General features: G+C 38.5%; 3 protein-coding genes across 3 annotated transcripts; 2 read left to right on the top strand and 1 right to left on the bottom strand.

Annotated features, from left to right (window-relative positions):
- Positions 1-2103: 2103 nt before the first annotated feature.
- Positions 2104-7759, top strand: LOC125384919. Its single transcript, XM_048405091.1, has 2 exons — positions 2104-2339; positions 7468-7759. The coding sequence occupies exons 1-2, from the start codon at positions 2211-2213 to the stop codon at positions 7705-7707; spliced, it is 369 nt and encodes a 122-aa protein (XP_048261048.1). The 5' UTR covers positions 2104-2210; the 3' UTR covers positions 7708-7759.
- Positions 7760-9284: 1525 nt separating this feature from the next.
- On the bottom strand, positions 9285-13902 carry LOC125384920 (A disintegrin and metalloproteinase with thrombospondin motifs 3-like). The gene is made up of 5 exons (XM_048405092.1): positions 13792-13902; positions 13013-13137; positions 12452-12544; positions 11583-11818; positions 9285-9848 (listed from the first exon to the last, which is right to left on the bottom strand). Exons 3-5 carry the CDS (start codon positions 12527-12529, stop codon positions 9767-9769), a joined length of 396 nt encoding a protein of 131 aa, XP_048261049.1. The 5' UTR covers positions 12530-12544; positions 13013-13137; positions 13792-13902; the 3' UTR covers positions 9285-9766.
- LOC125384911 lies at positions 10427-11570 on the top strand. Its single transcript, XM_048405074.1, has one exon. The coding sequence runs from the start codon at positions 10636-10638 to the stop codon at positions 11500-11502; it is 867 nt and encodes a 288-aa protein (XP_048261031.1). The 5' UTR covers positions 10427-10635; the 3' UTR covers positions 11503-11570.
- Positions 13903-16055: the final 2153 nt, after the last annotated feature.

A 16055-nucleotide genomic window follows, 5' to 3' on the forward strand; every position in this document is an offset into this window, starting at 1 on the left:
CGAATCAAACTTTCGAAATTCGATATTTCCACCGATTCAATGCTACTCGTATGACTTTGATATTTGTCGATACACCCCGGTACACGTGTAACGACATTTGCGACTTCGACGCATGGAAAATCCGTCTCGTAAAATGTGCGCTAGCCTGTGCTGAACTGGTGAATGATTGCCACGTTAGAACGAAGTAGCTTCAATAAATAATTGATATGCAGCGACATAAAGAAAGTAGCGGCAAAGTAAAAATTTTAATGTAAATCTTTCGATGGATTCAAAGGCGTAATAAAAAAAGGTAATAAAAAGATTTCGAAGCAGAACTAGATTATTTGAAATTCTCTGACGAAAATGCTACGATAGAAGGTCCTTTAGTGCGGAAATTACGTTACAGAATTTTTTCGAATGGAAAGAACACAATGTAGTTATTGATTTTGAAGAATGTTCCATAAAATATTGAGTTACTTAAGCTGCTTATATTTTGATTTTTGTAAATAAGCAAACGCGTATTGTTTATCATTTTATTGTTAACTTATTTATTCCATCTTTTCTATTATTCGTTATTTAATATTAAAAATTGCACTTATTTTCTTAAAGTTGATTCATATAATTATCATGCTTTCCTTTATGAATTAATTGAATGTTAACGCGTCGCGTAATTTATAAGTATTAAGAAAAATCGTTTATTCGAGTACATTATTCACCTGGTGTAATGTCACTCAATTAAGAAGCACGAAAGAATATATTCTTGTTCGATTTATCACGAAAAATAAAATCTTGCACGTGTGTACAAGCTGTTGGTTTCATCCAAAAACTACGACGCATGGGATAGAGAAACAGATATATATGCAAATGCACGTAATATATAAGAGAAAAACGTATGTACGAGTCCATAAATCGAAGTACGAACTGAAAAGGGAAATTTAAATTTTATCGAAAATTCTACTTCTAATCGACGTCTGCGTAAGATACGAGGACTAGCTGTTGGCGAGATACGGAAGCAATTTGTAGGTTCGAAGGGGAATATCGAGAAACTGGTGGAATACGCGAAGCTGTCGCCAAATTTTAACGTCTAATAACTTCCAATGGCTGTCTGATATTCGCACGGTAACATTTCCAACGAAATAACGAGAGCGATTCGCAAAAGAAAATACCGACTCGCAACATTCGTTCTGGGCACGTGCTGCGTGAGCGCGTCTGCGTAATCCGTTTTTAACGGGCGAAAAAGTCAGTGTTATTGCTAAAGCGAACGTACTAGGAAAAAAGCAGCGAAGCGTAGAACTTTAAAAATAAAACAACATTTTTCCACGTTATATTCCTTCTGATATTTACGAAGCCTTCGTGTGCCAAAAGAATCTGACATTCTAATGTGACAATAAACAGGAAATCTATTAAGCAAAAAGAAAAGAAAAATACATATATCTCGAGTTCTCATTGGGATTAGGGGCGTGTAACGAATCTTCATTTGGATGAACCATTGTTGTTATACGATATGGATGATATTTACTGGTACCGATATGGTACAGAGTTTGACAAGTAACCGTGGCAATTAGATACTCGAGATGACAATGACAATGATCTTAGGTTCAATAACGAATCCACGGTCAAAGGGATAACAAATACGTCTTCTTCCAAAGTCTAAGTCGCACTGAGCTTACTTGTCCACAATTCAAGTGTAACTCATCTTACTTGTCTACGATATAAGTAGAACTCAACTATTCCATAGCTTTGTTAGGTAAAAACGTCCATGCCATGACCGTGGCTACGTTTAGCGACCAGTTGTGTCACTTCGAGCCCAAGCCTACTGTCATAAATCTCGGGTAAACATAGTCGGATTAAATCATAAACAACTACTTCTGAGTTTTATTATTTAAGTGCAGCTATAATAAAAAGTCTAGACTAAAGTATTGGGGATCTTCCCAAAAATTCCAAAAGAAAGGCCCCGATGTCCTTTTATCTCCAACATGTATATAGGAGAAATAAAATAGTATAGTAATTTTTTAATTGCACACTAAACTAGTATTAAATTCCATACGATATTTTCAAGGATCTTGTATCTTTGAATCTATCAGATTTGTTTTTAGATACAAAAGAAAATTAATAAAAATGTGACTTATTTTTATTCATTTTTTTGTACTGTTCGATCGTTCTCCACTATGATACGGTTTCAACGAAGAAACGTTTTATTTATGTTCAAGTGAGAATTTGCCTAAATCAAGATGAGAAGCCCGAATGTGAATGTGAAGGCAAACTATGGCGAGCTCCAACCCGTCATAGAGGAAAGTACATCGGGCGAAGAGGAACAGGAAGGGCGCAGGAACGAGTCGCCTCCGCGTGGCATGGATAATGTATGTTTTTTTTTTCTTTTTATTTATTAGAATATTTACAATTAATTCTCGTTGAGAATTTTCAGTAACATAGTTTGGCGTGATACAATGACATGGATTATAATAGTTTTATATTGTTGGTTCTAGTAGAAACTAAGGATTTAATCTAGAGGGTATTTTCTTTTTAGTCTGCGGATCTGGTCCGTCGTGTCCAGTAGTTGGGTGACTAGTGGGTTGTGGTGGTTGTTGACTCTTGTGTTATATCTGCTTCTGAACTTGTGTATTTCATCTTTGACTGTAGGTATCTTGAGGTCACGGTGGATTGTTTCGTTGGTAACATACCAGGGTGCATTTAATAGGGATCTTAGCGTTTTCGATTGGAAGCGTTGGAGTATTTCAATGTTGGAATTACTTGCTGTTCCCCATAGTTGGATTCCGTAGGTCCAGACAGGTTTTATTACGGCCTTGTAGAGGGTTATTTTGTTCTGTATGTTTAGTTTGGAGCGTCGGCCCGTGAGCCAATAGAATTTTCTTAGTTTTTCCTTTAATTGCTTTGATTTCTCTGAGATATGTTTTTTCCAAGTTAGCCTCCTGTCCAGGGTCATGCCCAGGTATTTTACGGAGTCCTTGCTTGCGATTATTGTGTTGTTAATGGTGACCTGGGGGCAGGTTTGTTTTCGGAGCGTAAAGGTTACATGAGAGGATTTTTTTTCGTTTATTTTGAAGCCCCATTTTTGGAATCACTTTTCCATGGTGTCGAGACTTCGCTGGAGAGTGGATGAGGCAATTGTCGGGTCTGCGTGGGTAGCTAATAGTGCTGTATCGTCGGCAAATGTTGCTATTGTTACCTCGTTTGATATAGGTAAGTCGGCAGTGTAGATGGAGAACAGTAGGGGTCCGAGGACACTACCTTGGGGTATGCCGGATTCTATTGGGACTGTTGCGGAAGAGGCGCCTAGGCATTTAACTATGAATTGTCTGTTGGTTAGGTAGGATTTTAAGATGGAGTAGTATGGATGGGGTAGGATCTTTTTGATCTTGTAGAGTAGCCCTTCATGCCATACTTTGTCGAATGCCTGTTGGATGTCTAAGAATACCGCTGAACAGTATTTTTTCTTTTCAAGGGTTTGGCTGATCATGTGGGTTATGCGGTGGATTTGCTCTACTGTTGAGTGTTGTTTTCGGAAGCCGAATTGGTGGTCTGGGAGTGTTTTCAATTCTTCTAGGAGTGGGAGGAGACGATTCGTGAGCATCCTCTCGAATAGTTTAGACAGGGTAGGTAAAAGACTGATTGGGCGATAGGAGGTTGTTTCATATATTGGTTTACCGCCGGGTTTAGGGATGAGGGTGATTAGTGAGATTTTCCAAGCCTTGGGAAAGTGTTGAACGCGGAGGATAGCGTTAAAGATTGATGCGACGAGTGCAAACCCTTTTATGGGAAGTTCCTTGATTGCTTTATTTCCTATTAGGTCGTGACCTGCTGCTTTCTTGGGGTTTAGGCGACTGATTGCTTCTTTAATCTCTGCAGAAGTGAAGGGCTCAATAGGAGGGGACATTTGGAAGGGAATGTGCAGGTATTCGGTAACGTCTGCAGCAGCTACGGAGGAATGGGGTTTGAATACTTCAGACAAGTGTTTGGCAAATAGGTTGGCTTTTTCTATAGGGCTACGCGCCCATCCGCCTTGCGGGCGGCGGATTGGAGGTATTATTTGTGGGGTGCGCGTGAGTTTCCTGGAGGCCTTCCATAGTGAGTAGTTGGAGTCGGCTGTGGGGGACAAGCTGGCGAGATATTTGTGAAAACAATCATTATTGTAGTTTTTTATGGTTTTGAATAGTTTTCTAGTTGCGTTGTTTAGTTTGCGTTTGTCCTCCGGTGTTCTATGGGTCTGCCATACTCTTCTTAGTCTACGTTTTTCTGCTATTTGTTTTTAATATGTACTGGGGATATTCGTGTTTGCTGATGGACGTTATTGCCGGTGTGGAGAAGCGGATATCGTTTATTATGCTCGTGTTTAGGTATTCCGTAGCTGCTTCGATTTCTTCGTTGGTTTTTAGTGAAGTTGAGGCTGAAGTTGTGTGTGTGAAGATTTCTCTAAAGAGCTGCCAGTTGGTGTGTTGGTTATGAATGGAGCCATTAGGTGTATTCTCGATGATAGTTGAACTGATTGTTACTATCACGGGGGAATGGTCAGAGGAGAGATCAGCCGAGGAATTGATTTGGACGTGTCTTGACGAGATATTTTTAGTTATGAGGAAATCAAGGAGATCGGGTATTTTGTTTGTGTCGGTGGGCCAGTGTGTGGGTTCGTATGTGGTAAGGTAGTTGAGGTTATTGGTTATTATGCTGTTGAGGAGGTTTTTGCCTCTTACTGTAACCAGTCTGCTGCCCCATTGGGTGTGTTTGGCGTTGTAGTCTCCTCCGGCTATGAATTTCTTGCCCAGAGTGTCCAGGAAGTTGTCGAAGTCTTCTTTGGCGATGGAGTGTCTGGGAGGGCAGTATACAGCTGAAGTGGTGATTGTACCATGACAGTCTTCTATTGCTACGTTTGTTGCTTGGAGGTAGTCTTTCTGGAATGGTTGAAGTTCGTAGTGCTGGATGTTTGATTTGATTATGATTCCGGTGCCGCCGTGAGCCTTTCCGCTGGGGTGTTGGGTGTGGTAGAAGTTGTAGCCGTGTATTTTGAGGTAGTTTTTGTCGGTGAAGTGGGTTTCGGATATGAGCATCACGTCTATTTGCTGTTGTTTTAAGAATAGTTCTAGTTCAGATTTGTGCTGAGCTAGACCGTTGGCGTTCCACAGAGCTATTCGCATTGGTTTTATTTTGCTTCTGTGCGTATGAATTTGTCCATGAAGAGTGTGAGTAGTGACAGCAAGTTATTAATTTGCTCAGTTTGCTTCTCGATAAGTTTTTCGAGTCTGGTAAAGTTGTCTGTGCTTTGTGGGGTGGGAATTCTATTTTCTGTGTGTACACTGTGTGTTTTCGAGTTGTTTACGTTTCCTTGCGTTGCCTGCGCATAGGATACTGTTGGTGTGGTGAGTTTTTGGGGTTTAGGTTCTTGTATGGTTATGTCCTTGGGTCTCAGTTTTGGATACTTTATATTATGTAGTGTTTTGTAGGCTGAGCATCCTTTGTAGTTCGCAGGATGCTCTCCTTGACAGTGGATACACTTGGCGGGGGTTTCCGGGGATTTAGTGCATTGGTCAGTGGGGTGATTACCTGCACATTTTACGCACCGGAAGTTGTGATTGCAGTATTTCTGCGTGTGGCCGTACCTTTGGCACCTTTTGCATTGTATTATTTCTTTCTTTACAAGAGGTGGCTCGAACTTAACTATGGAGTTCATCAGCCGATTGATGTTGTAGATTTCTTTGTTGTTTGTTTTTTGTTTTAAGTCTATAAAAAATAAGGATAGTGGGTTTTTTGTGATTCTATGCCTAATGTTGCTGATGTTAGTTACTTCGTGGCCGTGATTTAACAGTTCGCACTTTAGTTCGTCTAGATCGACTGAGTGGTGGATGTTGCGTAGCACCACTCGAAATGGTCTTTCTTGTTTGAGCTGGTATGTGTGGAATTTAGCGTTTAACGTTTTTAATAGCTTGGTTAACTTTCTATAGGCGTCTGGGCGGGTCGGCAGTATTTTCACGTGGTTGTTGTTAATCTTTAACTTGTAGTCCTCTTTGCTGATGTCTTTTTCGATAGTCTTAATCATTGACTGTATGTCGATTACGTCGTTAATGAATATCGGTGGGGGAGAGGGAATTCTTTGAGTATGGAGATTATTTACCTTTTCGGTTGTAATCATGGAGTCTTCCGTGGACTCCAGTATTGAAAATCTATTGTAGGTGGTCACCTGGCTGGCTGATGGTTTAGTTTGACTCTTGTTTACATTTGTCTTGGTTGGTTCGAGCTTTCGTTTTTTCGTGTGATGGTCGTTTACCAGGATAGATGTGTTGCCCTCTTGCCACGGGGGAGGAAAAATGGCGGTGTTATAATTTAGCTCCGGGGAGCCTGTTGGGAATGATAGAGCCATCATCGAGCTAATTAATTCAGTGTGAAAGAACTAGTCGAGAGGCTGTTAACCCCTGGCTAGGTTAGTTGGATTCGCTTTCGACAGATGGGCGTCACGTGGAGTTTTGTGAACTTCACAGGGCACTGGACACACGTCTGCACGCCTCGGCACTCACGAACGAACTGGATAATGTATGTGATAATGTATTTTTAGTGTATCCTGTTAGCTTAACAAAACATAACGTTGTTCAACGTTTGCATAATATATTTAAAGAAAAAGATTGATCGTACTTTCTGATCTGAAAAAATAGCTCTGTTTATACATTATACATTATACATGTGTATGGGAATTAACTAGTGTCTATATAGTTTCATACTGACAAAATAGTTTCGAGTTACTTAAAAATAGTTGCTTGATTCAAGCAACTGTACGCGTTAACAAAATAGTTCCAATTTACTTGAAAATAGTTGCTTGATTCAGGTAACTTGACCAATCTGAAACATCATAAAAACTTGGAAGGATATTTCAAGCAAAATTACAGGTTCACATTGGCAAAATGATTCTAACTTACTTGAAAATAGTTGCTCGATTCAAGCAACTGTACACGTTAACAAAATAGTTTCAAGTAACTTGAAAGTAGTTGCTTGATTCAGGTAACTTGACCAATCTGAATCATCATAAAAACTTGGAAGGATATTTCAAGCAAAATTACAGATTCACATTGGTAAAATAATAGGTTCACATTGACAAAATGGTTTCGAATTGCTTGAATTCAAATCGTTTGACGAAGCAACATGACTAATCTGAATAGTTTAATTGTCATCTTTATCCAAGACTCGCATAGTCAATCGAGCCATTCGGAAATCACATTGACCAACTCCAAAATTGAAAAGTAGAGAAAAGTAATTACAAGTATCGCAAGTGGTGAGACAATATGCGATAAAAGTGAAAAGATGAGCGTGGCGTTAAGCTCTAAGAAACTAGAGGTTTTGTGAGAATCAATCGTGTACTTGGACGATGAAATTGCGAAATTATGAGATTGTCCAAAGATGAAGTTGGTCAATTTGACTTTCGCCAGGCTCGATCGTCACTACGACAGTTCTCGCGTATCGAAACTATCTTGATGTTTGTGTCGACAGGTGAGACGAATGAGCGATCGTGGCGGAGAAGGATCAGGACATTCGGTCGTTACGAGGGAAGCAGTGTTACCGACTTTGTTTAGTCGTCGCGAATCAGTCGCCTGTTTTCCTTTTGGAGCTGTTACAAGAATATTACCAAAACATGGAAACCCAGTGTCCAGAATGCCCGTACCACCGATCGGTAGAAGAAGTACGCGCAATCTTCGGTTGGACATTATGGACAACATCGCAGACCTATGAACGAGGGAGGTAAGGATCTTTCGTTTATTTTTGTTGAAGTGGTCACCACTTCTAGGAAAACTCCACATCTGGTCTTTTTAGCTTTCTCAAGCGCTGAAGCCATCGACAGCATATAGACAAAGGAATAGCAGGGAGGCAGACCCAATACGGTAGACAGGCGACATTGGCTTCGGGGTTCTCAGTCATAAAGTAACACTGCTAGCGTGCGGATCTGGACCAGCTCAAATTGTATTCCTTTATTTCATTATTAAGTCAAATATATACTTTGTATCTTACACTTTATCCACGCGTTTTTCTCTTTTCTCAACAGGTTATGGACCCAGGGCTGTAAAGTGTAAGATAGCAACGCGAAGTGAATAAATTGTCAAAGTATTGTGCTTAGTAAAGTAAGTGATAGTGCTAAAATGGAATCAGCAAGTGCGAAGATCGAGATGTTACGTGGCGAAGAAAACTGGCTCCAGTGGCGTTTTGTCATGCGTACACTTTTGAAGGAAGATGACGACCTGATCAACGTGTGTGAAGGGAATCTGTGTCATCTGTACGTAGCGAAAAAATTACCAGTGGATTTTAACGAAGCGATGAGATCCGAAAAGAAAGAAATTATGTGGCTAAAGAAAATATTTCTCGAATGCAAAATAGAGATATTTAAGTATACGCTATGTGTAGATAATACTAGTGTCGTAAAATTAATTAAGAATCCTGAATTCCATCAAAGAAGTAAGCATATTGATATAAGATACCACTTTTTGCGAGATTTATACAATAGAGGCGAAATTGATGTAACATATGTAACAAGCGAAGAGCAACTGGCAGATATATGTACAAAAGCGTTGCCAAAACCAAGATTTGAATATTTAAGACAAAAGTTAGGTTTGAAAAATAAAAAAGATGTTAAGAGGTAATTGCTTATAGAGATGTAGAGTTTTTAGGGAGGGTGTCGAAGTGACTATCACTTCTAATATAAAAAAAAAACTCTACATGATCTGTTTAGTCTTCTCGTAGTTTTTTTAGTAATAAATTAATTTGAATGGAAAAGAGAAAGGCAGTTGGCAAATGTATTTGTGAAGACATTGACAAAATCAAGATTCAGATATTTACGACGAGAGTTAGAAACTATTCAGATATAATTGTTTGTCGGGATGTAGAGTTTTAGGGAGGGTGTTGAAGTGGTCACCACTTCTAGGAAAACTCCACATCTGGTCTTTTTAGCTTTCTCAAGCGCTGAAGCCATCGACAGCATATAGACCAAAGAATAGCAGGGAGGCAGACCATAAACGGTAGACAGGCGACGTTGGCTTCGGGGTTCTCAGTCATCAAGTAACAGTGCTAGCGTGCGGATCTGGACCAGCTCAAATTGTATTCCTGTATTTCATTATTAAGTCAAATATATACTTTGTATCTTACACTTTATCCACGCGTTTTTCTCTCTTTATATACTGAATAACCTCAACAATTTTAGCCGCTCTATCTCCGCTAGTTTGCAGACTAAGAAAAACCGAGTTTAAAGTTGACGAACTTCTATACGATCGTGCGAAGTTAAGATTTGAAAGAACCAAATATTCGTTGCTCTCCAGGTATACAATTTTCATCGTATTATTTATTATTTTATTCTTTGTAACTTATAATTATTTACACATCATATCGTTCTTTATAACAATGTACGCATACGTGGATTCATCAATTACTTTTTTTTTCTTCTTTTTTAGATGGAGTTAGAACAATTATTAATTAGGCGAAAATTAACAGTTAAAATTACGGACGAATCGAGTCGCTATGGTTTTCATTCCTTGTTCGTCAGGAGCCTCGCTAAGGAAGCACGTCTTCGTCGGTGAAGCTTATAGCATGGTCGCGAAGAAGCTTATTTTTCAATTGGAATCATAAATTATTAAGCAATAACATAGAAATTTACTTCATCCCGCGCTCAATAGCCAGGGACGTGTCGTAAACTCGGTATCTCCGCAGGGTAATTTGGAATTATATTACAGCGGTACAAGTTGCCGAACTTCCTCACCCGCAGAGATATCGTGATCTTCTCGGAAAACTAACATCTCGTGTTAGTTCAAGTAGCGTCCCATCTTTGCCAGTAGAAGGCGCGCCAAGAGCACGTGAAAGGCTGGTCATGACACTCGCGGCATTCACACCTCGAACACAGAAAAAGATACTTGTTAACGTTCAAGCGGTTCAGATATTGTTCAATTTTCGCGCGACACAAACGTTGTTCAAACTTGGAACGCTACAGGCATTTTTCAACTCTGTTACGAGCAAACTTATACATATTCATTGAAGACATACGAAAGAATACGCGCTGTATTCGTTATCATGCGTTTTTTTTATTAGAGTTCAGACTTTTATGGATCGTCATTATTGGAACAGCAAGCGTTCAGTTCTGTTCTTCCCTACGTGCTCATAATCTTGGCTGATAACCGCCATTCGCTATATACATCGTTGGTATCGACGTCAAAGGATTAACACAGACAAATACGTCCGTACAATCCGATTTGATTGATTTTAGATCTTGCATAAAACAGATCTCTATATAAACAGATAATTTCTGATTCTAAACATTTGTATTGCTTCTTCTTCCGCTTTGAAATCCTCTACAAACGCCTTTTATATTCGTTCAACTTTTCAGCTCACAGAAAAGAACATTACGCGTATTCCTAGCAATCGCCCAAAGACTCGAACGTGTGCTTCGATAAAGCTCGCTTAACTTTCATCGACACATCGATAACTTTGCGTTCCAAGATGTTATTACGCCCTAGAATCCCTAACATAATTTTAGAAGCAGAATTTCTGTGCAAAACAATTCCATCGCCTTGTCACGCTTAACGGCTCAATCATCGAAACATGTATCATAACGCACGAATTATGATGAAAAAGAAACTGTCTTTCGAATAAAAGCAATCCGTTTGCCAGGTGCGCTTAAGGATGTACAGGACGTCGACGGAGCAAGTGTACGAAATACAGCCGCTGGAGGGTAACAGTTCCGCTCAACGTTACACTCAACAGCCGAAACAACGATTCTCTGAAATGCCTACTCCTTCGGTTTCGCCGACGTCTTCTCTCCGAAAGCGCGTCTCGGAACTGCCAAGAGCCGCGAGTGCATCCGTTTCCGGTGCTGCGGGCATTGTCTGCTCTAATACGGATCTGATATCGATCCTAAGCTCGTTAGCGTCTTCCGCGACGGAAATCAACCGATGCGGCGAGGAAGCGCCGAGTTCCCAGGACGATAGCAAATCAAACTGGCCCGGAAAAACGACCGAACAGAAAGGAAGTCGATCGAAGAGCTTCCGTTCCAATAGCTTCGACGTGTCGACATTGCACGGAGCTAAAAGTAAGCTTAGCGGATCCTCGAAAGCCGCTATTTCGACCTTTATGGCACCGTCGAATTGGTTCACGAAGAGACACCAACCGATGTCGAAGAAGCCGGAAGATTTAGTAACGGCCAGTTTAAGTCTCAAGTTCGATAAATCGAAGGTAGTGAAGGCGGTGAAGGAAACGTTGGGTAAAAAGTCCCCTAATAGCGAGGTCAAACACAAAGTCGTATGGGACAACACTAGTGGAACCAAAGTGGACGCTCAGCTAAGTTGTATTTCTCGTTACGATATCGTTTCTTGTTTAAGAGCCATCGTAGGTGAAAGGAGGAATGCAAGAACGCACATAATACGCAAAAATCTATGGCAGATTCAAAGCACAGTACTCGTTGTGATATTCGGTAAAGATAATAAGTTCTCCTATGGAGATTTCATTTTTCAAATTATTCTCGTAAAAGTACGTATTTGCATAAATAAATAGCACACGGTCTCTGCGTAAATACCCAGGCCAGTTATAAATATTTCAGTTTGCCAACGATATCCAACATGTGGGACACTCACATGTGTGCTACTTCGTGAGCGATGATAAATGCGCTGGTCAAGCTTTCGTCTCGATTTAACGCGCACGATCTCGCGGGATAGCATACTCCTGACACAGGTGCGTAACCGGAAGGACCTCCTATATCTAATCGCGTCAACCATACAGCAACATCGTGATTTACGTCCTTCGAGGACAGCATCTTTCTGTTCCATTTGTTAACGTTCTCGAGAGATCGTCTGGCATCGCCACGGCGGACCTACGACAACGTTTAATATTTTCTTAATAAAAGCTAGCAAATATTACGAATATATTATATTTATTATTACATCATGCATTATATACTATATATAAATATTCGTCAATGATAATAAATATATGTGCAAGTAATCGTGTTGTTGATTGTAATCAAATGTAACTTGTAACGCTATTAGTATTTTAATCTTCCTGAAAAATGTTGAAATGTTGATTCAACAGCAGAGAAGAATAGCAGAAAAAGAAAAGTAAAAGGAATCGCAAGTGTCGTATATCAATGATATTATCATAGGTCTATAACATTAAATTAAGATTCTTAAGAGATGAAAAAGGTTTAATAGTCGATTATACAGATATTTCGGATACAGGATAAATGCGAGGTTTGTCAATAATCCGTGAAAATTGTTTGTTTGGAAATTTGTTTCCAAGGGATCGTTCACGGTTGTCCAATTTAACAAAATGGAACTCGTTGCATTTTATCGATCTAAAACGTCATGCGCAGATATTTTGACCTATATAATTTATATACCATACACTGTACAGATAAGTAGAAAATAAAATAATTGACACTCGCATATGCGTATCTCAGATAGTTACTACTTTAGTTAAATGATTTAATTTAATGGAAATCGCTTACCATAACGTCTCGTTTTTCCGCGTATAAAATCATTCGTACGATCACTAGAATCATGTTGGATTCGAGCGATGGGTCCATGTAAATTGCACTGACCTAGGATTAAAATACGTACGAAAATGTAACAGGCGTTAAAACAGTATTACAGCCTTACAAATAAATTATTATTCAAAACTCTCGTAAATACATCGTATCTTATATAATTTTCCTAAAAAATTAATTTTATTCGTTATATTTATCTTAGGAAATGTACGTTATTAATCTCAACAGCATTGGAAAACCAATTACCGAATGGCTGAAATTAATCGATTACAAAATTCCATTACGGATAAATTATTCGCTGAACTTTTTAAAAGATACGTGTAAGCTTTGAACAGTGTAAACAGAAAATACAGAGCTTCCATCCGAGTATACGATCGAGATGTTTGAAAGCAAGTAGCGTACCTTGAAAATACAGAGATACGCATAACTCTGCCCTATGTTTCCCGGTTGCTTGCGTACATATGTAGGAGGAGGTATTCTATATCTAAGTATAATAACAGAATTCCGTTTGGTATTACTTACGATGTTTAAAAGAGCCAAGATATATTGCTGTACTCGAATTCCATGAAAATCTACCACGGAGTAATCAGCAGCTATTCCAAGCTCTAGCCATCGTGGCGGCGAATCCTTAGCAGTTGGTGTTTTCTCTAGAAATGACTTATCTTAGAAATCGACTTATCTTCCACGAAATTAGAAAGTCTACTCGACTCGACTTGATAGCTTAAACGCATGATTATTAAAAGCATAAATTAATATCTACGAGCAAGTATTCGTGGAATAATTATTATGATATAAATAATTATTTCAAAAGTATAATTTCAAAAATATCAATTCGGTATCACCGTGAATTTCATCCTGCAAATTTCTTTAAAATTCTTGACAAATTTTGGTAAACGTATTCCTCCAGCAAATTTGTCTATTTTTCTATCTTTTTACATTAAATTAGGCAAGATAGATAAAGATTCGTGCAATGGACAATATACATATGTGTAATAGACAGGGAATAATAAAATAAATTAAAAACAGCGAAATATAGATGAACGTGTAGAAGATCAAGCGAGAGTGGAATGCAATAGGGAGAATAATTGTAAACCGAGTTCCTTTTAAGGCTGAAGATAAGCTATTCTTATATTACATGCTGTTATTATTACTTTTGTACACGATAGATTGGAATATCAGTACAATTTCTTTCTTTCAGTAATATTCGATGATTCGTTAATTTATTAACCGCTATATTGTACGTGGTAAGTAGAAAAGCAACGATTGTACAAGAATGGCATTTGGAAAAATATTTGACTTACTTGATAATCTGTTCCTTTGCCATTTAGAACCAGAGAAGTATCCAATTTCCTCGGGATTTGTTATTTTATATAGGTTGGGGTTGATAATCAATCTCGGATCCACTCGGATTGGTTATCACACCTTTTATTTTCTCTCTTATACAAAACACCAAATCACACAGCAAACGTCTAAACTCTCCCAATGCGTCTTAGCAATTAAGGCGTGGTCGACTCCTATGACAAAAGAGCGTCGTTAGGAGTCGTACCAACATAACCCTAGTAACCTTTTAGTAACTAGCGGTCATACCAACTGAGCATTTCTCAACAGGATTTACGTCGATCGATAATTCTTCCACTATTGTATCGTTGTATTCTGTGGAGACATCGTCTTTTTCATCGTACAGAATCAATTTCTCAGCTTCTGGGTATTCCACGTCGAAGACGTCACCGGAAAGATTATAAAATCCCTGAACATCGTGGCTTAAGGAATCGCGTTTTCTTCGTTTCGACTTTCTCTTACTTTCTTCAACTTCAAATTTATTCGATTTCCCTGTAACCGAATTATCAACGTTTTACCACGTTTGCCTGTCTTATCTTCGCTATTCTCGTTACGGATAAAATGAAAAAATAGTTGCAAAATTTCTGAAATTGTAAATACGACCAGACTGGAACGTATCGACGACATATACGGTGTCACAAAATTGTGACAAGTCAATATTCCAGTTGTTATTTGCTGAATTTACGCCACCGCTGATTAAACGTATCACGCTTTAATAGAAAATTCAATTTCCCAGCGGGGAAAATGGAATTTTGCGCTTTTGTACAAAATTCCATTGTTTTCTGTTGCCCGCGAAAATGCAATTTTACGACGGACATTTCAGACAAATTTCCATCAGACGGCTTTCCATCCGTAAAAAAGAATGCTATCTACAAAAGTGTCAATGGAAATTGATCAAAGTATCGTCAAGCAAACCCGTTTAAACAGCGAGGTAAATAGACCAATTGCTTTTAACAAAACCTGTATCGTTGCTCTTAATCGTTTCACTTTTAAATATCAATCGGCGCTGTTCCTCATTAAAATTTCGATTTAAATCGAACGAGAAATACAGCGTAACACTTGGAATTTTCTATCGTTTCTCAACCATACTTCGAACATTTACGTCGCATTCTTCGATTCATAGGATCGCGATGTTGGATTCTTCGATTTCGATACAAAAACGTTTCACAGCTTTCGACGCGGGCAATTTAATTAAGAGAACAAATAATTTGTTTATAAACTGCCAATTACGTGCCTTGAATTTCCGATATATACAATAAATTTCATTGCTACTTGACCTAAGTGGGTCATAAAGTTGCAACCGTGTAAACCGTGCCACGTAATTTTATTGCATTCAATTTTCCACGTTTCCAACAATTTATCAAATTAGAATATATCCGCGCATCGTACGAAATTTTTCATAAAAATTGATTAATAATAGTAGATATATAGCTCCTCGTATTCGTAAAACAGATTTTTAATCTGTAAACAACGAGTCGTGGTAATTACGATACGATCGATTTTCAACTTAGCAAAATTTGTTTCCATTTGATATTCACATCCAGATTGTATTTCCTTTGTAATAAATTAATTATATAATTAAATAAATTTATTATTCGAACCGATATTCAGATACAGTTCGAGTATACTTGATAAATTTTCAGACTCGATTCTCCAAGTCGAAAATGAGAACGTTTTATCCTATACTTTTTTTTCATTTTTCCACAAGGATTCGCGTTGTTCTCGCTTTCAAACGTTGTTCCGTTGCATCCTGTATATACGGGGTGTGCCAAATTTAAACCGTCAAATTGTAAGGAGTTGATTTACAGACAAGAAGAAGAAGAAGAAGAAGGAAGAACTTTATATAATGTTCGTCAACGGACGTTTCTTTACAGAATTTTTTTCTTTTTATTTATTAGAATATTTACAATCAATTCTCGTTGAGAATTTTCAGTAACTTAATTTGGCGTGATACAATGACATGGATTATAATAGCTTTATATTGTTGATTCTAGTAGGACTAAGGATTTGATCTAGTGGGTATTTTCTTTTTAGTCTGCGGATCTGGTCCGTCGTGTCCAGTAGTTGGGTGACTAGTGGGTTGTGGTGGTTGTTGACTCTTGTGTTATATCTGCTTCTGGACTTGTGTATTTCATCTTTGACTGTAGGTATCTTGAGGTCTCGGTGGATTGCTTCGTTGGTAACATACCAGGGTGCATTTAATAGGGATCTTAGCGTTTTCGATTGG

The sequence above is a fragment of the Bombus terrestris genome, chromosome 4, assembly GCF_910591885.1.
Source record: "Bombus terrestris chromosome 4, iyBomTerr1.2, whole genome shotgun sequence".
NCBI lineage: Eukaryota > Metazoa > Arthropoda > Insecta > Hymenoptera > Apidae > Bombus > Bombus terrestris.